The sequence below is a fragment of the Bos grunniens genome, chromosome 19 (genome assembly GCF_055505025.1).
Source record: "Bos grunniens cultivar Pamir isolate PY7600 chromosome 19, Bosgru_T2T1.0, whole genome shotgun sequence".
In the NCBI taxonomy this organism is placed as follows: domain Eukaryota; kingdom Metazoa; phylum Chordata; class Mammalia; order Artiodactyla; family Bovidae; genus Bos; species Bos grunniens.
Window position 1 is genome coordinate 23,685,550 of NC_141183.1, and position 22,611 is coordinate 23,708,160.

Sequence of the window (22,611 nt, forward strand, 5' to 3'; positions counted from 1 at the left end):
ATGGGACGAGGAAAGACGAGGGATGCGGACAAATTTGAATTTATTTCAGTTTCTTACCGTCACTCACTGCTTAACCCTTTTGAATTTGGCTTTTCCTTCCACTACTCAAAGTACCTCTTACTCTATTAGAAATGCTGTTTTCTCAGTCCTCATCTTTCCATTTCAGTCGCATTTGCCACTCTTAATACACTCCTTGTGGAACTTCTCTTCCTCTCCGGTCCCTTGTCTTAACCATAAAGGTGTACTACTCTCCTTTCTTTTATTTTTGGGGCATCTTGTCTTCTGTCATGACTTGAACTGTCCTCTTGGGTTAAATCCTATATTTCTGTTGGGCTCTAATCTTAAGTTCTGTGCTATATAGTCAGGGTACCTACTACCAATTTTCGCCAAATTCCAGCAACACTTTTTGTCCAAAATAAAACTGATAATCTTGCATACTGTCTATAATGATCCTTGAACAACTGCAGGTTTGAACTGCAGGGGTACTCGTATATGCCTATTTTTAAAATAAATACTACATGATCTGTGGTGGTTTGGGGGGAAAAAAAAAATAGACCTGGGACTTCCCTGGTGGTCCAGTGGTCAAGACTCTGCACATCCATTGCATGGGGCACAGATTTGATCTTTGGTCAGGGAACAAAGATCCCACATGCCACACAATGTGGCCCCAAAAAAAGAAAATTAATCAACTGATAAAAGCCCTAAGCACTTAGACAGACGTTTCACCGAGGAAAGAGATGATTGGCTATGTTCAAGAAAGAGTGTTCATTACTAAACTGCAGAAGAAAACCACAAGAGGAAGTTTGACAAAGGCATTTATGATACATTTGGGAAAAGTTGAACACAGACTGGGACTGGGTGTCAGACATTAAGGAATTTAAATCCTTATATGTTAGAAGTATGTCTGAAATATTTGGTGAAATAATATGTCTGGGATTTCCTCTAAAAGATTGGAACAAGGGAAAAAAAGGAAATAGATGAAATAGCGATAGTAGAATATTGATAAATGTCAGAGTTTAATGATGGTATATGTGCATTCTCTGTTAGTCTTGAGAGTATATTTGAGATTTTCCATACCTGAAAAAAAAATTTAAATGAGGAACTTGACCACTGTGAGAAAAGAGCTTTTAACAAATTCATAAAGGAAAGCAGGCAGTAGTATTACATAACTTAGTTTCTTTCAGCCTAACACTAGTCCATCCTCAGTATACCTTGCAAAAATCTGATTATTTTGTTAATGCCATGCACAAGGTTATCGTGAACAGAAAGAGATTTAAGTGAAAGAGCAGAGACAGCTTTTGGTTTTCATGTATCACAACTTGCTAGCATGTTCTAGCTAGCTTTCTGGTGTTGTGAATTTACAAAATGCCTGTAAATCTTTTACCAGCACAAATGTAGTCACTGTGAATAGCTATTAATGTTTCCAAATGTGAATCAAGAACGATCTTCCCCCTGTGCAAATTCTTATACACAGCACAACTTTTTTTATCCTTTGAGAACCTACCTCTTCCTCAACGTTAAAGATCCCTGGATTTATAACTACTTTTTATTAATATTTGGGGTATGGAAATTTTAGTTTTTGTAATACTTGAGAATCATGTATGAAATTCTAAAGATGTGTTATTTGTTTATTGAAAATTATGTATAATATTATTATATGCTTAGTAGACTGTGTTCATATTTGTTTATTATTTTCTCCTTTTTCAGTACATGTACTAGCCTTAGCAAGTTTTGTTCCAAACTCAGGCACCTTGACTTGGCTTCCTGTACATCAATAACAAACATGTCTCTAAAAGCTCTGAGGTAAATTTCTTATAACAAGAATGTCCAATAATCAGAACAAATACTTATTTAAGTTGGAATTGAAAGAAACTTTTGTTTTATAGATATGTACTGTGGTTCAAAATTGACCCTTTGTTTTACCACTTGCCCAAATTATAGGACAAATTCAGATGAAATGACTAGCAGTAACTAGGATTTCTGAACAGAATAGTAGTTTGTACATGAATGAAGTGCTTAGCACAGGATTCTGTATGTAGTAAGCACTCAGTAGGTTTTCATTGTTTTAATGTGATTGTAATTTTTAAAACTACATTACAAAAAGATATTTCTTGAAAGGAGGGTGAAGTGCCCATTCTCTTTGCACTTTTACTTTTTTATCAGCCTTTTATAAATGATTATGGTCCCATGCATTACTTACATTATGAATAATAAGAATTAAACTATTAAAAGAAGAAATTAGATTTAGTTAAGTAGAGTGTAAGTAATATGAAAATGTGGCTCCTTCTATAGTTAAGAACACATATATCTAAGGCTGGTTGGTATAGTAAATAAGGTAGTATAACAGTGTTCATAGTTTATAGCACTTCATGTAAATGAGCTCATTTATTTGAAAATCTTGTGAGGTAGACACTTTCCAGATAAAATCTAAAACACTTCTGAATCCCAGTTATTGTGATTCAACTATGGGAGGTAACTGAATAAGTCATCCTTAAGTTTCTCAGAGTCTATAAGAAGAAAAAAGACACTTAAGTATGTTTTAGTACAGAGGAATAAGTGTCAGGGTAAAAATGAATGCATCAATTTGAGGAGAACTTAGAAGGACTATTGCTAATCTTGGTCTGAGAGAGGCTTTGGCAGACTTCCTGAGGTGACTGCCTGAAGTAACACTATTAATGCTGAAGAATGAACTTGAACCAAGATCCCTGGCTTTATTTTCTAAAACTAAGCAGTATTTTCCAAAAACTGCCCTAAAGCTTGGGATTCTTCTATAGTTTAAATGTATAGTTAAATTAAATGTAAATTAAATTTAAATGTATAGTTAATTCTTCTGTAGTTTAAATCAAAAAATGAAATAGTATTTGATAGAAGGCAGAGATCTAATATCATATATCCTAAATTCAGCCTGTGTAAAATATACCCTATATATGTCCCAGAAAAGAAAATTTTGCAGATCCTTTGTAATTTTTAAAAGAAAATTTTCCATGTCCTCATTACTAATGCTTTGATAAGTGCTTGAATTGTTTGATAGAAAAATTTGAGATTGAATCTGATTCTTCATTAATTACTCTGTTAACTTGAATGAATGAATCACTTAATTTCCATTTCTTGTCTGAGACTGTTAAAGTTGTGATAAGTGCAGAAAGAATATATTTTGAAAAGTATAAAGCTCCATAAAATCTAATATATCTGAAAAACAGCATTGTGCTTGAGCTTGTTAAGGTAGATTTGAGCTAGTCCTCCTAGTGGTGTCTCCCACGTGAACACCGCAAGCATTGATAAATATGCCTTTTGTTGTTATGGAATAACCAATAAAATGAGACATTGGTGCCTTTAGAGTTGGATTTAGTCATATGTTTGTTTCATTTTGTTTTATTCCTAAGTGAGGGATGTCCACTGTTGGAGCAATTAAACATTTCCTGGTGTGACCAAGTAACCAAGGATGGTATCCAAGCTCTAGTGAGAGGCTGTGGAGGTCTTAAAGCCTTATTCTTAAAAGGCTGCACACAGGTAATAATAACTCCCTGTCTTAACTTTAGATTGATAGAGGCGCCATGAGCTTGGTGGGCAGCCCAGGATGTTGGCTAGAGAGATACGTAGTTGTGTGTTACTAACCAAAAACCCATGCTTACCAAAAATTAAAGTATTTTCCCTAGAGTGAAAAAGTAGAAGAGGGAATTCCTTAGACGCCACGCTTCCACTGCAGGGGGCGTGGGTTCAGTCACTGATTGAGGAACTAAGATCATGCATGCCATGCAGCATGGCCTTCCGCACCCCCATCCCGGCCCCCCAAAAAGGAGAAAAATTAACACCTGACCAAAGATAAAATTTTTGAGGAGAGGCAAAGATGAGGAGAGAAAATCATATAGAACAGGTGCTGTTGGCAAGAAAGGTTTCATGTAATTTAATCTGAAAAGAAAACACGCTAGGTTGTCAACTGCCTGAGACCTTGAGCTGGATGTGCAAAGTTCATAGCAACCTACATTTTATAGTGTTGATGCTTATTTCCTGCCAGTCACATCACAAATCCAACATATTTTGTCATTAAAATTTTTAATATCTCAGTGTTTTACAGTGGGGGAAAAAAGGATTTGACATGGTAACAACATGTGGAAGGAAATGATCAAGAGTGGGTTTAGAAGTGACTGACAAAGTAGGGCTATGCTCTTATTCCCCCTTTTTTTATTAATGGTTGCTAAAACCATGCCTTGGTTTCTGTTTTTCTTTTAATGCCCTCATTCTTTCACCATAATGGGAGGATTTCCCATTGTTTGAAACAGAGCTTCGAAAGTATGACTGCCTTAAAACAACAGCTTGAACTTCTGGTTATTTATGGAACCCTGAAAAATATTGATTGGGATGCATCATTATAGTCAAGTTACTTGCCATCTGGTCTCAGCACTGTACTCAGAGCAGTGATCTTCCAGCAGTAGATAAACTACAGATTCCTCTCTCAGCTCCTGCTCCCAAAAGTTTGTTAAGGAACTTTACATGGAGTGTAGAAATGTGAAAGTTACTTTAGTTTCAAAATCCTTCCGGAGAATTCTGTGAAGCATATTTAATTTATCAGAAGAAATATCCATGAACACTAGGCAGTGCTTATCTTTCCCTTGCTTTGGTGATACGAAATTAATGTGGCCCAAACTGATGACAAAGACTAATAACTGTACTAATCATATGAATTGCACTTTTATATGATCCTTTGAAACTTGGTTAGCTACATTTAAAATGTATTGATGAATGTGTACACTCTGTGTGTGTATGTACACTCTTAAACCTTTAAGATTTTAAAGTTTTAAAATACTAAACAATATCAGTAATAGTTTTTTCTCTCTCTTTTTAATTTTTCTAGCTAGAAGATGAAGCTCTCAAGTACATAGGTGCACACTGTCCTGAACTGGTGACTTTGAACTTGCAGACTTGCTTAGTAAGCAGTCCTTCCAACCGCTCTTTTGTGCTAGTAATTCATTTCAGTAATGTTAAGAGTTTCAGTCATAATGACCAGCAGTTTGTCCACTTCATCCCTGAGGATTCAAGTAAACATCATGCTTTTTTACATGCTCAGCATTGCTCACTCCTAGGGCCTTTGACGTAGATGAGATAGAGAGTAGCTTATACAGGATTCCAAGTAAACTCAAGTACAACTCCACCCCTTTCTCTTCTACTTAGGAAAACTTACTTTTTAGAAGTAAATTATTCATAAACTTTGGTCTTTAAAATATTTTTGGTAAATTAATTGCAGTCACATCAATTTAAGATCTATCAGTCATGACTGTTGGGGACCACTGATATAAGTAGATGACAAGCAAAGTATACCCTTAAAATTATTCTCAATTAGTATTTATAGTTTACATTTGATTTGTTTATTTAGACTATCAACTTTTTTGTGTCTATCACAAAAAAGATTTTGATTTTGGATTTTGCTCGTAGAATTAACTGAAACTATTCAGGATCCTAGAACAGTGACGGTACACCTTTAACTTTCCTCTCTTGCCTTAAAAATTACGTATGTGTATTACTTTGGAGTAAGAGCCTCTCGTTGCAGTGAAAAAAGTTAGGGTTTTCCTTGTTTTTGCTAACCCTTCTGGTGGTTATACTTTCTGTTTATTCTTTGGTCACTTGAGACTTAAGAGCACAGTGGTCATTTTAGGGTGACACATATAGGGCCATGTTTTGTGCAGTTTAAGCATCCTGTCCTTCCAGCCCTTAAGCTGCTACTGTTGCTAAGTCGCTTCAGTCATGTCCGACTCTGTGCGACCCCGTAGACTGCAAGGATGGTGCTAAAAGTGATGTTTAAGATGCTCCTAGAGACTGAGTTAAGGAGATGATATTTTGATTCCCATAGTTGCTAACTACCAGAAATTTACCTACTTTCATTTATGAAACTAAAGTCTTTGGCCTGAAAGAAAGATCTTACACAACTTTTGTAAACATGAAACTGTCATCTTACAGTGATAGGAAAAAACGGACACATCTTCAGATTTTATTTATGTACACATGCACAGATATTACATGTTTATGTTACATACATATAAACACATACATACCATGCCTAGCGTTTACCGTTTTGGTTTCCTTTCCTCTACCCTCTGGCATAAAGAACCAGCTCCGTCATGTGTTTATTTTACTGTTTACCTTCACCCAGATCTTAGGGCGTGAGTCATTCCATCCGTCATTCCTGTGCAATGTGATGAAATGATTCTCAGCATTCATAAGACTTCTTGAAGTTTCTGCCCGAAACTGTTGAAGTGACCAAAGTATGTACTTAATGCAGTCTCTTTTTCTTGACTAAGTTGAAAACGTAAAAGTTTAGTAGATTTTTACTCTTTTTAAAAATCATGAGTATCGGTAATATGACTTTCTTCATCTTTTTTCCTCAATAATCCCTTACAGAATTTAAAACGTGAAGGAAAAAAAGGCAGCACAGCCCTCACAATACTTTCCTGTGTATATACACCTTATCAACTCATTCTTATGACAGATCTTGTATCTGTCTTTGCATCCATTTTCAGTTGTGTGTTCTACAATACTGAGAGCGTACTGATTTAAGCAATGAATATTTAAAGTTTGAGGGTTTTTTGTTTGTTTTTGTTTGTTTGTTTCAGTTGTCCTTACAACCGAAGAATACTGCTTGATTAAACAGAGATGACAGGAAAGCTTTATTCTGAGGCTTACACAAAATTAGTGAATCTATCAAGATAGGGATAAATTAGAATGTTGATTATATCCAATACAAGATGTTTATACGTGACATCTTTTTTTTTTAATGTAACATCTTCTGTGTTCTTTTTCATTTTAAAATTAAAACAGTAATTTGAAACATACAAAATTTGAGTTGGATACAACTGTTTCCATTAAATTAGGATAGTCTTTATATTATAAAACTGAAATTTAGAAATAAATGGATCTATGGTTGATATAAGACTGCAGTAGTGTCATCCACAGATTGTTAAAGTAACTTAGTATCAATTTTGAACTTGTAAATGTGTTTATACTGTTAAAATACTGCTGTTCTTATCTGTTTTCTAGGTTTTAAAATCATTTAATTGAACCTACACCAAGATGCACCCCATGCTGTTCCCAGTCCTGTTACTCCCATTAGGTTAAAAGAACCCCATTATAGCTTCTTCCCTTTGCACCAGCAATGAGCACAGATTCTCTTGAAAACTAAATCAAAAGGAACTGGAAGGAAGAAAGAAAGTGTTCATTTTCTTTTAGGTCTGCTACGTGATTAATATCAAATCTGCTTTTCTTTCTTTTTGGCACTTACTTCACAGAGGTAACTTTTTTTTGTCTTTATCTTCTGCTAAGTTACTGATAACTATGGGTTTTTCCCTATTGTTTTTTTAGCAAATCACAGATGAAGGTCTCATTACTATATGCAGAGGGTGCCATAAGTTACAGTCCCTCTGTGCCTCTGGCTGCTCCAACATCACAGATGCCATCCTGAACGCTTTAGGCCAGAACTGCCCTCGGCTTAGGTAAACATTTCTTGTTTATCTCAAAAAATCAGAGAAAAGGAGCAGCAGCTTCCACTCATGCTCATTCCTTGGAAACTTGAAATTTCTAAGGTAGACTCTACAAGGCCACTACTACCTTTTCAGATGCCTACCTACTTGCTTCCTACCTCATTTGATTACATGTAATTGGCCTGAACCTGGGGGTCATAGTCCTCATTTTCTACTTCTTGCTGTCCATACTAGAATATAACTAGTACTAAAATACCAACATTTTATCTCATTACTTGAGAAAAGAAATAAAGTCATTTTCTCTTATTAATGCTTTCATGTAATTTCTTTCCGAAGAAAATTTAGAGGCCTACCTATTCTATTGTAGTAATGATGTCAGGTACATAGCGGGGAATATTTAAAGCGAAAAAACAACTCTTTTGTACTGATGGTTTTAAAGCAAGGTTTATTTCTCTGTGGCTCCTCTTCTCTACCTGAGTACAAGATTGGCTGAATGTTTACTAAGAATGCTATGTTAGCAGACACATGGCATCAAGCCCATCTTGATTTTCAGTCTTTAAAACAAAGCTTCATTGTACTTACATATTAAACGTGTCAGCCATAAACGACTTACAGATATTAATTCATTTAATCATCATAACACCATATAAGCACTGTTATCACCTCTATGTTATAGATGAGAAAACCAAAGCACAAAGAGGTGGAGTAAACAGTTCAAGGTCTCACAGTTAGTAAGGGCAGGAATAAGTGTTCACTCCCAGGCAGTCTAGCTCCAAAACCTACAAAACCACTTTTCTTACCTATAACAATCATTGTAAACCAATAAAAACTTTCTTAAAACTTTTTTGTAATGATCTGGCCATGGGCCTTTATATGGTTTTGCTATAACTTTTTTAGTAATTTGTAAGCAAACATACAGTGTTCTTCGGTATTGTCATACAGACACCACCAGACTTTGCACAGAAAAGAGCTACTACTTTTGATTCCCCAAGCCTGTGGTTGGTGTTTAGGGTTGTGTTCAGCAGTTCCTGAATAGGAGAGTGACTGCCAGCTCAGCTTCCTTCTCTGCTGGGCCTCCCTGAAAGCCTGTGGGAGGAGGCAGGAAGCTTAAGGATATTTTTTTTCATATATATGGAATTTCTTATTTGGGACAGGCCTGTGATTAACCAGTCCCTTCATCGTATTTTTAAAAGCTGTTTAAATCTGAGTGAACCTACATGTGAAATAGGGAAAGAGAATAATTTACTTTAGCAGCAAGATTAACTGAAACAGAGTATTTAATCTCCATTTCCTTTGTTTTCTAGGAGCAGGCTGCCCTCTGGGGGTAAGCAGTATGCTATCAAGAAGGCTTTTTAATGCATTTATCATGCATTTTGGCATTAACTACAAGCTTCTATTATGTTCTTCTGATTGCGTCACCCTGAAATATATTTACAGGACCACTTTTTGATGACTCCATGAAAGAGAATGGCAAGATCTGTATACAGACTTGCTTAGCTGTGAATGTCATTCTGTGTTACATAGACGTTAGGGAATAGGAGGTTGTTTTCTTAAATTCTTGCTCTTTTAGAAGACCCAGTTTTCAGGGACCAAGGGGTTGACTTTCACTTTGTTTTTTTAACAGAATATTAGAAGTGGCAAGATGTTCTCAATTAACCGATGTAGGCTTTACCACTCTGGCCAGGGTAAGTGTTTTCTTCAGGTTCTGTAGGCTTTGTTCAGGATTTTTAATTTCAGAAGAATGAACAACATAGGGAAATGTAAGGAACAGAAAATTGAGGTATGGGATGTGGGAGAATACATCTGTGGCTGGTGTTCCTGAGCATTCTTGGGCAGAAGCTTCAGGCAAGTGCTCTGGAAAGGTAGACATGGGTTGGAAAGCATGACACTCCTTCAAGAGACTTGATTTTCCACTTTTTCATAAGATGCTAGGTTAAACTGAGCAGGCATTTCCTAGTGCTTTGTGAAAGATTTACTTGGTTATTTGGTGTGCAACTGGTGAATGAATGTTGAAAGAAACATGTAAGCCTAATCTAAATGGAGAGATTTTTTTTTCATTATATTTTTAATGGAATAAATTGGCATGAAAAGGTAGGAAAACCAATTACATTTATGGTTTTAAAGTGAAAGTGAAGTCGCTCAGTCGTGCCCAACTCTTTGCGACCCCATGGATAGTAGCCTGCACCAAGCTCCTCCGTCCATGGGATTTTCAAGGCAAGAGTACTGGAGTGGGTTGCCATTTCCTTCTCCATAAATGGAGAGATGTTAAGAGATTTTCTATATTCTCCACAAGATATTAATACATGAAGGGGCTTTTAAGTCACTGTATAATAGTATTTAAAGTATACCATCTTTGACCAGTGTAATGGACCACGAGAAAGGGCATTTGCTTTCAGGGCAGATCAATGGAATACTAATGGGGGAGGGAACAGGGGGCAGCGCTTGGCATAAATAGATTAAGACACAGATTCCCTTCCTGTGCTTCCAAAGAAATCATTTTCATTAAATTGTTTTTGGTTGAAAGGATCTCTATATTATCTCAGTGAATATTCAGGAAATTTATTCCTTTGGACTTCTTAGATAGTAGATACTTTAAGTGTGGAATAATTGAGAAATTCACTATGATACAGGCCTTTTTAAAAAGTGTAAGTAATGGAATAAGGTAGGAAGTGGTATTAAAATGACACCAGTTCTGAAGCTCTTGAGATTTCATCGGTACATTTAATACCATTTATTTTTTTGACCTTAATTTTTTCCTGTATTTTAAATGTTTTTTCTATAATGTTGGGTTGTTTGTATTTTTCAGAATTGCCATGAGCTTGAAAAGATGGACCTGGAAGAGTGTGTTCAGGTAAGATTGTGGTTTTTTACTCGGAAATACAGTATAATAGAAATGTACATAATACATGCACGTCGGAACGTTCAATTCCCTACCCTCACATATTATAGAGCCTGCTTGCTGTCCATTTATTGAGGTGTCATCCAGGCATACCAGGCACAGGTGCTCATGCAATTTGTGCTAGGAAAATACATGTCATCAGTAAGGTTGCCATTAGAAAGAAAGAAGGATCAGGCATTCAGATCATAAAGATATTAAGATATTTCTTTAGATCTACAGGGTTATGATACTAGTAAATAATTAAAGCCCCACGACACTGATAGATATCTGTCCCTTTTTAGCTTAATTGGACCTGGAGCCTCATATATCATAAACCCTAGAGACCCAACTCTGTGTGGAACCCTGTCCTTCAGGCAGGCAGACTTACTACCTTATTAACACTTTCTTTTATTACCAATGTTAAGAGCTTTGAGTTTGTTGGTTGGGTAGGGAGAAATTTTAAAGGGGGACTCCTGAAAAGAAGGTGGACTTCCGTGATGATCCAGTGGTAACAAATCTGCCTGCCAGTCCAGGGGACATGGGTTTGATCCCTGGTCCAGGAAGGTTCCACATGCCACAGGGCAACTAAGCCCATGCGCCATAACTGCTGAAGCCTGTGTGCCCCAGAGGCTGCGCTGCACAGCAAGAGAAGCCTTTGCAATGAGAATCCCGAGCACCACAACTGTAGTAACCCAGGCTCACCAAAACTAGAGAAGGCCTGTGCACAGCAATGAGGCCCAGCACAGCCAAAATAAAAACTTTTAAAAAAAGCAGTGAATTTTTTTAATGGTAAAAATAAAGAATAAAAGATACTTCGGTAACTATAGCAGCTATATATTCAGTAACTCTATATACTCCAGGTAACTGTTTGTTATCTGGACACTACTTAGTACCTGTCAATCCTAATTAAACTAAAACATGTTCACGTCCGTCTCTTGCACGTGCCAGTGTGTCCTTTCCGGTGTCCACTCCTTCTGAATGATGCACACATGCTTGCCCACTATAATCCCCTACCCCTGCCATTTCTTAGCCCCTGTGGAGTTATGTGATTTATAATAATAATTTCAGAATTGGAGACAAATTTGAAAAGAAACGCTGATTTACTTTTCATCCTAAGATAATTATGAAAGACTGTTGTTTCTCAGGAGTTTTTCCTTATTGAATGTTCGTAGTTAACCCAGCAGCTTCTTTCTGCCATCCTTGAGGGAAATAACTGACATACCAGTTACCAGTCCTGAGTTGTAGCATTGTTTGTAAAAATATGGGTTAGATATCTAAAAACTTGAGGATGTTCCTACATTAATTTTTTTCATGGAACAGTGTCTTCTGATTCACTTCCGTGATGGTTCTAAGGAGATCAAACAAAGTCCAGTGGGTAGAAGTTATGAGGGGACAAGTTTTCGTTTATTTCAAAAACAATTTTCAACGGACCTGTTCAAAGATGACTAGATGAATTTAAGTCTAGCCTGGATAGATTCTCAAAAAACAGGTTCTGGTAGCTGATGGGATTTCAACCTTAAGATTCTGTTGTTTGATAATTATCAGGATATCAGACTGGAAGTGTAGTCAAATGTGGTATGGCCCATGAGTTTTTTGCAGTTACACCTAAAATAAGCTTACATGTTTCTTTCAGATAACAGATAGCACATTAATCCAACTTTCTATACACTGTCCTCGACTTCAAGTATTGGTGAGTTTGACTTTGGAAATTTTATATATTTATTGAATTTATTCAAAACTGAGCTCTATTGGTGTCTGGTTACCATCTTGGGAAAGTATATTTCTCCAAATTGTCAACTTACAGAAGACCAAGGGAGGACTTGTCTAAGGGAGAAAGATAGAAACTGGAAAAGTTAAATGTTTTCTCTATCGATGCTTAGAGATTGAAAACTGACAGTTTTTCTCCCTCCTGCATGAATTACACTCCAGCCTGAATGATGCTTAAATTTCTAGAGATCCAAGAGATGAGATGGCCCCAAATACAGTCTGCTTCCTTCTCACTGGGACTAAATGTTCCTATAAAACAGAACCAATCAAAGCTTTACTTGGAGGGAGTTTCTGCTACTGCTTCCAGTAACACTGTGAGAAAGAATTCAGGTTGTCTGTTCTGTATCTAGGCTCATTTTTGGTGTTCTGTGGCACATTAAACCATGTTTCAGTCAAGGGTTCTGTGTTTCACATGGAGGAACCAGGGATTTAAGGAAAACTTGTAAAGTTAACAGGTGACCACATCTTACAGCTGTAAGAATCATCTTCAGGTAATAAACTATTTGGGCATGCCCTGCATCAGGTATTCAATCTTTAGTCCAAATTTCAAAAAAATGTTTACAGGAAAAGCTTGAGTGCCACCCCCGCCCTTGTCCCAGTAAGAGAGGAAAAGTGTTAATAATTTGTGTGTCAAGAGGGTTGTGGGAGATGTCTTATTTTGTTTATGAACTATTTCACAGTCATTATAGGAATTCACAAGATGTATTTAGAATCACCCAGAGAAATGTTGATCATTGATTATCAAAAGCAGAACCCCACCGACTCTGATATGCATTCTTCATTTCACCACATGGCTCTAGTGATGGCTCGATATATTTCGGAATCAAACCAGCAAGCTCTTTTTCCTGGTTACACACAGGCCTCTGATTCAAAGAATGCTATTAAATATTTCAGTGTCCTTCCCTGTTCTATTTGGCTGCAGAGTCTGTCTCACTGTGAGCTGATCACAGACGATGGAATTCGTCACCTGGGGAACGGGGCCTGCGCCCATGACCAGCTGGAGGTGATTGAACTGGACAACTGTCCCCTAATCACAGATGCGTCCCTGGAGCACTTGAAGAGCTGTCACAGCCTCGAGCGGATAGAACTCTATGACTGCCAGCAAATCACGCGGGCTGGAATCAAGAGACTCAGGGTAAAGATGGCAGCATCATCCTCTGGCTCTAGTTTCTCAGCACTCTTTCTTTTTTTCCCCCTCCATTTCCTTTTCTAAGGTTTAGATTCCTGTGATTTATGTATTTACTTGGATTTTCAACAAAGAGAAAAAAAGATGGCAGGGAAACCTAAGGGTAGATAGTTCTTTCCTGTTGTTCCTGATGGAAGTTTAGCAGGATGAAAAAAATAGTGAAAAAATATTTAGTTAAATGGGGTTTAAATTTTTTAATTTGTATAGCCTTTCATATCAAACTCTTGTGCTAGGAATCTTTTTTTTTTTTTTTAAGACAGCAAATGGTGGTTGGATCACCATTTTTTACCTTTTATTTTTGCCCCATCCTTCATAACAGACTCATGTATAGCCAAATCACTGAAAGACAGGTTGCCAGCAAAGAGGTTATAAAAGACTGGATGAATCTTTGTGTTGGATTGTTCTGCTCAACAGACATTTATTGGAACATCTGCTCCACACCTGTTGTGGGAAAGGCCCTCTGCTTAATTTGGCCCTTACAACCAACCTTTAAAAATATCTGTGTTGGCCTTAATAGCATCGGAGTGCATAAAGGAGCAGCAGATTTAAGTTGAAGTTCCAGTTGACCTCAATTCCACCTCTCCCTTTAGACCTGGAGGACTGAGAATGTAATTGCAGTGGGAAGGCCTTGCATCCATATCTCTTCTTTACCAAAAGAGGAAAGCCACAGGTCATCCAGAGCTGCTTCTGTGGCCTATGGTCCCTAGGTCTGCCTGGCTGGATTCCACCCCAGCCGGGGATTCCACCTCTGAATCCTCAAGAATCACTTAGCACTCTTCCAGTCTAGCTATCTGTGTGCATGTCTAGACTCCTAAGTTCCCTAAGAGCAGGATCTCTATCTTGACCATTGTCCCTTTACAGAACTAGCACAATGCCTTGAACATAGTAGGAGTTTAGAAACCATTTATGTAGTAAATGTTAGAAACATGTTAGTTAAAAGAGGATAATGGGTTTTTAAAGATATCAGAGGAAACATTGTCCATAATGGCTTGGAAAAAATTAATTTTTAAGTTTATATAATTTCTTCCAGCTATGGGAATCCAACCAGGAATCCCTTTGGGACAGGTTAAGAGATTAGCATGACCTTTGCCCCCAGTTTTATTATTATGGACGCAGCAGCCAAAGGTATGTGAACTAATATGGTCTTTTGGAATAATCTGGGATGGTATGAAGTAGAACCTAGGTCTCAACATGCTGTCCGTGCTCAGCCTCTGTTCTGCCTTCGTGTCCACTCAGTCCCTCTGGTTTTTCTGAAAAGCAACCTTGCTGTTTCTGTTGAAGGCCTCCCTCTTAGTAACGTTTCTGTCTTGTTTCAGACCCATTTACCCAATATTAAAGTCCACGCCTACTTCGCACCTGTCACTCCACCCCCGTCAGTAGGGGGCAGCAGACAGCGCTTCTGCAGATGCTGCATCATCCTATGACAGTGGAGGTGGTCAACCTTGGTGAACTGAGTATTTAATGACACTTCTAGAGTTACCGTGGATCTCCATTGGAAGCAACCCCAGTGTTCCGGGCAAAGGTTACAAAGTGAGGGCGGTGTCCAGATCCCCAGAGCCACACATAATACGCATACCCACTCTCACCCTGACCCAGTCTGTCTCTGTGACCAGGGGACTGAGTTCGTGCTGGCTTTATCATGTGGATTGGTAAAACTTAACCATTCCTGTTGGATGTGCCCAGAAGAAAATCATAAGCAAGGTAGATGGAAGGGGGCATTCCAGCAAACCCAGTTTTACTGCTACTGTGGTTTCTTTATTTTGTTAAGGGGTTTCTTTGGCAATTTTGGAACAGCAACTGCAGTCCTCCAGGGTCAAGGAAAGCATAGAAAAACAATACATGTTGTATCAGGGACCAGAGGGAAAATTTCTTTGCATCCTATAAATGGTAGCCATCCATTGTGAGATGACTAAAGAGCTGCTGTGCTTCCTTGTTCCCATGCCAACATGCTGAGCATGCTCACAAAGAAGGCTTGTCCATTCCTCCTACTGTGTTTTAGTATTTGGCCCAGAGGTTTGCTAAATGGTTGCATTGAAATCACTGTGGTCCAGATGTGATGACTTATTCACTCAAATTGTCACTGTCTGTAGCACACTGTGTACCTGTCTTTCATTCTCTGTTGCTCCCTCCTGCACTCTTGCTCAATCTGTCATCTGTTCATAGTCTGCTTACTCTCACTCAGTTGTTACTCCTTTGCTGTTGTTGTGTTTACAATTTGCATTTTGGATAATTAGTTGGGGTTACCAAACATTTTTAAAAGAGACATTATCAATAAATATTTTTTTAATTCTAAATTTTACCATTAGGGGACCCTGCCTGAATCTTTGCCAGTCAAGAAAAATTATGAGAAGAAATTGAGCTAAGACTATTTTGATGAAAACAAACTTTGCCTTTTGGTTTTTGTTGTATCTTGTGATAAATGATAATATGCATGATACACCCAGTATTCCCCTCTGCACATTTTTCCTTCCATCTAACTTAATGAGGAGAGAGAAATGCATTATTAGAAAAGAGTGGAATGGCAAATCCCAAAGCTGAAACTGAAAGCCACCGCCACCAAAGCTCAAATATTGTGTGTTGACCAAAATCTAGGTGTGATCAGTGGCATCTCTGATTTGTGCCTGTGAGATTTGTTCTACTTTAGCAGGAATGCTGCTCAAGGAGTTGTGCGATTGAGCTGGGCTGTTTCTCTTTTTTTCCTCCCATTTCAGCTTATCAGGGATGCGAGAATGACCCTATCACAGCTGGTCAACTGTACATCAGTGTTTGGTATCATATCTAATGTTGGAGCCTCAAAGGACTAGAACCTTTTCAGAACCCATCAGCCATCTCTCTCTTGAGCTCCAGACTTTCCATGAATGAAATATCAGAGAAGACAGGTAAAGGCATTGGGGTGGCAGAAAGAGAACATTGAGAGGAAGTAGGGGGTTCAGTGTATTGGGCAGCCTGGTCACCAGAACTTAGAGCAGAGTATTCAGTGTCCATGACTCAAAGTCAAAGAAGAAGTTCCCCCCCATCAAAAAAAAAAAAAAAAAACCATAGAGGATGAGGGAAATAAAATAAGTTTCTGAAGTGTAAGAAGTAGATTTCTAAACATCAAGGTTAGAAACCTTGTGTGATTTTTTTAATAGGGTGACTTTTGGTTTTTTAGGACATTAATGTGCAACCCACCACAATCTTAGGTCATCTTCTACATGATCCAGGCTGTTAAAAGGCTTGTTTTAATGCTGCAGGTGTTAGTAATACTAGCATATGTAAGAATAAAATGTGATTTACTTTTCCATAAGCAATTAGTTGAAAAGGTCCTAGGAACCTACTATCCACCATTAGTTAGCATGTTAAATTTATTTTAAATCTAATTTTATTATTACACCCTTTTAAAAGCTCAAATTATATGTATTTTTCATTTCCTTTCCCTTATCCTCTTTTCAGGTTACCACATAAGGAATATATTTTTTAAAAGTGAAACCCACTCTCCTGGCTATATCCCACATATATACATATACACATTTGCACACACACTTCTAAATGTGGTTGAAAATATTCAGATCCCCAGGTAACTCACTCAAACAAAACTTATATATATATATGTATGTATATGTATTTAGGGGGCAACAGCTCTAACGTACAAAGTTTAAAAAAAAAAAAATAGTGCCTGAATAAAACCTTGATTTATTAGTGAGTGTGGATTTTAATTTCCCAACAGTTGAAGTTCTTGAGGTACTTCTTTATTTAAAAAAGGAACAAACCTATTCACTAGTATATGAATGTCTTGAAAATGCTGTTTCTCTTCTCAAAGAGTGCACCCCTGTGCAAGTCTCTGCGGGCTTGTGCAGGTGAGAACAGAGTCAGTGAGAGCATAAAGGCCCTGGAGTATGCAGCACTGGTGTGTATATGGTCAGGCAGGAGCCTTGTTCCTTTCTCAAGAAAACTTGAGGCCCATAAAGCTTGGAAGGACATGTATTTTTATGCCAATCTGAAACCTGTGTCGGTTAATGATACAGGACTTTGAGAACCCATGGTAAGTTTTGGTCAAGTGGAAAGGGTCCTGTCATTTGAACGTAATATTTCCTGACTCAACATTAGGAAAAACTTATTGGTCTCTTTGTCTGATTCTGGAGTGTGCCTTCAATTAAAAAAAAAACCAGAGTGAAAAGTGAGAAGAGATTTGGGCAAAGTAAGAAGGTATCCTCAAAGTTATTACACATCCAGATCATCTCTTTTCTAAGCATCCTTTTCCCCTTATGGTTTCCAGCATCATCAGTATCTTTTACATCTTCATTGACCCTACCTATGAAGGGAGTGATTCCAGCTTTTTTTTTTTTTTTGCATAGACTTCTCCCATTTCCTTTATATACCCATCCTTGCCTTCTATTTAAAGCTTCACTCCCAGTGATACTGCTAATTTATTTCCATGTCTTCAATCTGGCTTCCTCTCTGAATTCTTGTCCTGATCTGGGCAACCTTGAATTCAGTAACTGTAAGGCAGCTCAGGCCATTTTTCACTGAGTGATCTTTGGTGTGTGCTTACTGAATTTGAAATCAAACTGTCAGATATAAGGAATAAGGGAATCTGGCTTCTTCCGTTTTTTCCAATATTTGGAATATGAAAGCACATTGTGCTTTTATGTAAAAAATATTTCTCATCTTATTCTGTTCTTTAGTGGATGTAAAAGTATTTCTTAAGTGGTTTTTATAAATTTCCACATCCATTAAGTTGATTTAGTAGACATGTAAGTCAGAAATTTTTCATATTCCTTATATCACCTTTTAGAGAGAAATCTGGTGAATATTTTTATGATGCTTTATTTCAGGCTTTCCAAACTGTTTGAATGGTTCAATATAGCTACAGTGCTGTAGCAGTCAAGTTCTTTTATTTCTTCTAATTGCCTTGTAAAATGCATTGTTACTGGTTTGATAACCCACAAATGCCATGGGAGGCTAAACAAAGTATAAGTTGGAACCTGTCTTAGTTTGAAGTTGTTAGGAAGTGTGAGAGTATCCCAGGAAAGAAGAGTTGGTTTCCTACCTGCCTATGGGCAGCGTATCCTTGGTGACTGTGTTATTTAGAGCAAGGAGCACTTGGTCATGGTGGACCCTTGTCCATTTAATGTTTGTTGGGCTGAAAGTCAGATTGCTCATGACAACTGCCACGAGAGAGGAAGGGTTTAAAGGAAATCGGTCTGTTCTGCTTTTTTACCCTCCCTGTGTGCATGATTTAAGGTTAATTTTCTATCCCTGTTGTGCATCCTGGCTGACACTCCTTCAGTGGTATGCTTTGAGCTTCCAGAACATTTTATTAAAAAATTGCCTTCTCTATCTGCCCACCAGTTCTAGGATCTTTAACCACCTCAAACCTAAGCCATGTGAATTAGTCAAGTCTTGTTTGAGAAGACAGATAGGATGTTTCATTGGAGGTCTTGAGGCAGAACCCTCCCCCTTACAATGATCTTGAACCAAAGAACCCTAAAGTGGTAGGAGGGTGAGGGGAGTCACAAAGTCTCAGCCTCTCACCTTTATTTCTATCATAAATGTTAATTAGAAGATTGGAACATACAGAAACCTGTATACAACCATTTCAGTAGGGTATAATTAATCCAGGTAATTTGCTGTGTCCAGATGTCCAAATGTAACATGTCGACATCTCCAGCAAGAGAGCATGCTGCTCTAACTTGCCCTCCCACTTGAAACAAACTTTCTACCATTGGAGGCAAGTGAGTTTTCTGCATGAAGGGCTTCTGCAGCCCACCCATCCCCCTTCCCCATACCCCAAGGCAAGTCTACCTGTTTTGCCCATTTTTATCCTTAAGAACATCAGTTCCACATCTCGGGAACCTTTGATCCTTAAGAAAGTCAGTAAGAACTTCTCAGCTGAGTCTGAGTGAATCTTTGGAGCCCAAGAGAGGTACATTTAATTTTCAGCAGGAAAAAAAAATTGTTGGACAGGTTTACATGGGTGTTAAGAAAAAATGCCGTAATGCAATTCTTTCATCTCTGCCTCCTGTTTTTGTTGAGTAAGCCCTTGGTAGAGGTTAGTTCCCAGGTGTCGGGACTCAGTGTTTCCTCAGGCAGGGTGGTTCACTGCCCTTTTAGGAAAAAGAACCATGAACAACCAAAACTATATCAGTTGACCCTTTTGGTTTTCTGTATTTTTCAGTGTCTTGTTTTGAAGAATCAGGGTGGGGAAATGGTAGTTGCAATTCAAAGTGAAGGAGAAAATTGGTTCTGGAACTGGGGTACTTTGCTTCAGGTACGAGCATCGGTCCTGAATATGTAGAAACAACTGCCTCGCCTGTAGGCAGATTTACTTTCCATCTAATGAACTCCATGCCCTTCTTCCTGGCAAGGAGGGCTTCTACTTTGCACACAGCAGACCAGTGTCACCCAGAAAGGGATCGGCACCTCTGAACACCACCAGTGCTTCCCAGCAACTTCTGGGTGTGGTTTCCACCAGAGCAAGAGCAGGTAGGAAGTAAATGAGAATCCCCATCTCAGGGAGAGATGAGGGAAGAGAGCTGTGCAGACACATGTATTCTCAACTGCCATACCCCCAAGAACCCAGGAAAACCTTTGAAGTAATTTCTTTTTTTTTTTTTTTTAATTAAAGTGAAGGAAGAAAGCTTTGCCCCACTAAGTTTTGGCTTGCAGCGTCTCTTATACTGCTTATTACTATTAACTCAGATCTGTCCCACACTGCTGCTCACATACATGTATGTGCTTGTTACCTTAGCCTAACCCTTCTCATCCCCTGATGTCATTATTCTTTGTTTTCTTTTTTTTATGGCACTAGTGAATGAGAACCTAAAGTCTTAGAAAATCCTAACTTGAAAAAGGAGTCTCTAACTGGCATGGTTTGATTAATTCCTTTACCTTTCCCTGCCTAAAGACTTGAATGATTTTCTTTCCTAGTGCTATATAATAGACCTATAATAAGTGAAACCTTTGCTGCTACTTTTCTGGGTTTACATCAGTTTTTTGTTTTTTTTCTCCTTCCCTTCTCTTAAGAATAATTTCTTATCTGTGCTTCTCTGATGACTGTTAATTTCTAATAAGTACAGGAAGAGGTGAGCCTGAGATTTCTTCTCTCACTTCCCTCCTTACCCTGCCCCTGAAAAATACACTAACCTCTAACATATACAAGATCTGTGAGATGGGGCTCATCATAAGATACTTGGGGATTTTTTTTTTTTCCCCTCACCATGCTGCAGCTCTCAGAGTTGGCCCCTGAGGATCTGTGACTACTCAGTCCGAAGAGTTGCTCCAGGGAGAGAAAGGCCTTAATTTTGCCTTTCTCCCTTCCTGTTTTATGATCACCCTTCAGATGCCTCCCATTCTGGCTGCCTCTTTTTTCCTCCTCCCAGGAATTGTTTTCCAAGTAACCTGCCTTGGTCGTTTCCCAACTCCTCTCCTCACCTTTGCCCACCTTCCAGTGACCCTGAGAGCGCAGACCTGAGAAACAGGCTGTGCAGAGCTCAGAGAACTGTGAGGACTCCCCCTGCCTGCCAGACTCTGCTTGGGGACAGAGATGGATGGGTAAATGGTGCTGTGGGAGAAATTTTATCTTCAAATCAGGCTGTTTGACCCTTTCATGGCCCCGCCTCCACCCCCACTCCCTGAGGAAGGGGTAAAATGCAGAGAACAGTTGACTGGCAGGGTCTGATCCCCAACATCGCTGTCTGGCCTAAGCCTTGTCCAGCCATTCGGCCTGCCCTGGAGTGAGAGCTTCGGTGTGTGGGAGCCGCTGCTTGCTTGTTTCTCCACCAGGCCTGCCCCAACACTTAGCCAGTCCCTGGGGCCAACACAGTTCCTCCGTGGTGACTTAACAGCAGCTTCCATTAGCTGTCCAAGCAACTGTGTTGCCACCCAGTACTTTTGGCGCTTGAGATTGGGGGGTGGGGGGGAGGGAGGGTTATTTAAAATAAATAAAATCCAAGGTGGCAGTAGAGGATTCCTTTTGCTTTAAAAATCTTTGGACTAAAAAAAAAAAAAAAATGTTTTTTATATATAAATATATAAAGTAAATTGTTATGTAACTATTATTGTTTCCTGTATGTTCTAATTTTTGTTTTATGATGTAATTAAAGGAAATAAGCTGTGAAGACTTTTCATTTTGCTGCGGAAATAGCCTGACTTGTAGCTAAGATTCTTAATGTCCTTGAACCCCTGGTGTGTAAAGGCCCCTGAGGCTCAATCTTTTTGGCATCTTTATTTTTTTACTATCCTTTAATTAGTACTCTTCATTAATTTTTTTAAGTATTTAGTATCTTTTCAATAGCCTTTTCAACAGCCTTAATACCCTGCACTCCACTTGTCTCTAAGAAAAATGGAAGACATAAATCAGTTTCTAAAAAACCTTTGTCTTAATTAATATGATAGTAACAGTTCAATCTGAGTTCCTTATCTGTGCAGAGAATTGCCCTTAGACTAAAAAGGAGTGAGGGAGTAGTGTAATGGTTAATCAAATAAACTCCATGTTAGCCCTTCTATCTCAGTTCTTTGCTGGTAAAGTGGGGACAGCAGTACCTGTTTTAGAGTTGTGGAGATTAAAAGCAGTAACAGTGGCATACAGTAAGCACGTTACCTGCTTTTACTCGCTTCATTTCAGTGTCTAGTCTGCTGGAGGCTCCTAGCTTGAAAGATAAACAAAGGCTAAATGCAGTGGTGCCCCTATCCTTCAGTGGAGATAGGGACGAGAAGTGGAGCCGGATCAGCAACCTCAATTTAGATCTCAGGGTATCTCCCCTGCCCTGAAAGACCCCTGGGGAGCCCTGTGGAATCATGAGCCTCACTTGAAATCCACTCATGCTGCATGAGGTAAAGGCCTAGTCTGGACTGGTCATCTGGGGCTGACGGGGTCCCACGCTCCCTTCCAGGGGTACAAGCAGATGCCTGCCTGCTTCCTTGTCCTTATTGAGGCAGCCTTGGTCTTTGAGGGAGGCAAGTTCTAGGTCTTTGAACTTCAATATGCAGATTCTCCCTTCCTGTCCTTTAATCCTGTTAATCCAGTGTTTAAAGTCTTCCTTCTGCCTACCCTCCCTAGCCAGAGGTCAGCAGGTTTAGGACTCACCAGAGATGATCAGTAAATGACAAATGGGGCAAATGATTAATAAAGGCATTTGGGTCTGTCTTCCACACCATGCACACATGGGTTTTTCTTTTCAGTATGTTTAAAGTTTTCCATCAAAGTTTTAAGGGAAGGGGATTGGGAGGAAAAAAAAGGAATGAAATAAAACATGGTCTAATATCACTTACTTAAAAAGTACATATAAAGTTGGTTTTCTACATGGAAAAAAAATACACAGAAAATTAAG

At 38.6% G+C, this 22,611-nt stretch overlaps 1 protein-coding gene across 10 annotated transcripts in view; it reads left to right on the top strand.

Moving 5' to 3' along the window:
- FBXL20 (F-box and leucine rich repeat protein 20) overlaps positions 1–16,978 on the top strand; it is a 101,125-nt gene extending 84,147 nt beyond the window's left edge. For 4 of the 10 annotated variants that reach the window (XM_086357903.1, XM_086357904.1, XM_086357907.1 and 1 more), the window contains 9 exons: positions 1,708–1,803; positions 3,384–3,510; positions 4,853–4,927; positions 7,351–7,481; positions 9,094–9,154; positions 10,276–10,320; positions 11,981–12,037; positions 13,037–13,249; positions 14,617–16,978. In XM_086357903.1, coding sequence (XP_086214029.1) covers positions 1,708–1,803; positions 3,384–3,510; positions 4,853–4,927; positions 7,351–7,481; positions 9,094–9,154; positions 10,276–10,320; positions 11,981–12,037; positions 13,037–13,249; positions 14,617–14,724 — 913 coding nt within the window. In that variant the 3' untranslated portion in view covers positions 14,725–16,978. Of the gene's footprint in view, positions 1–1,707; positions 1,804–3,383; positions 3,511–4,852; positions 4,928–6,145; positions 6,258–7,029; positions 7,219–7,350; positions 7,486–9,093; positions 9,155–10,275; positions 10,321–11,980; positions 12,038–13,036; positions 13,250–14,616 lie in introns of those variants that run through there. The other 6 variants (XR_015147645.1, XR_015147646.1, XR_015147642.1 and 3 more) reach the window with 4 other exon arrangements.
- Positions 16,979–22,611: the final 5,633 nt, after the last annotated feature.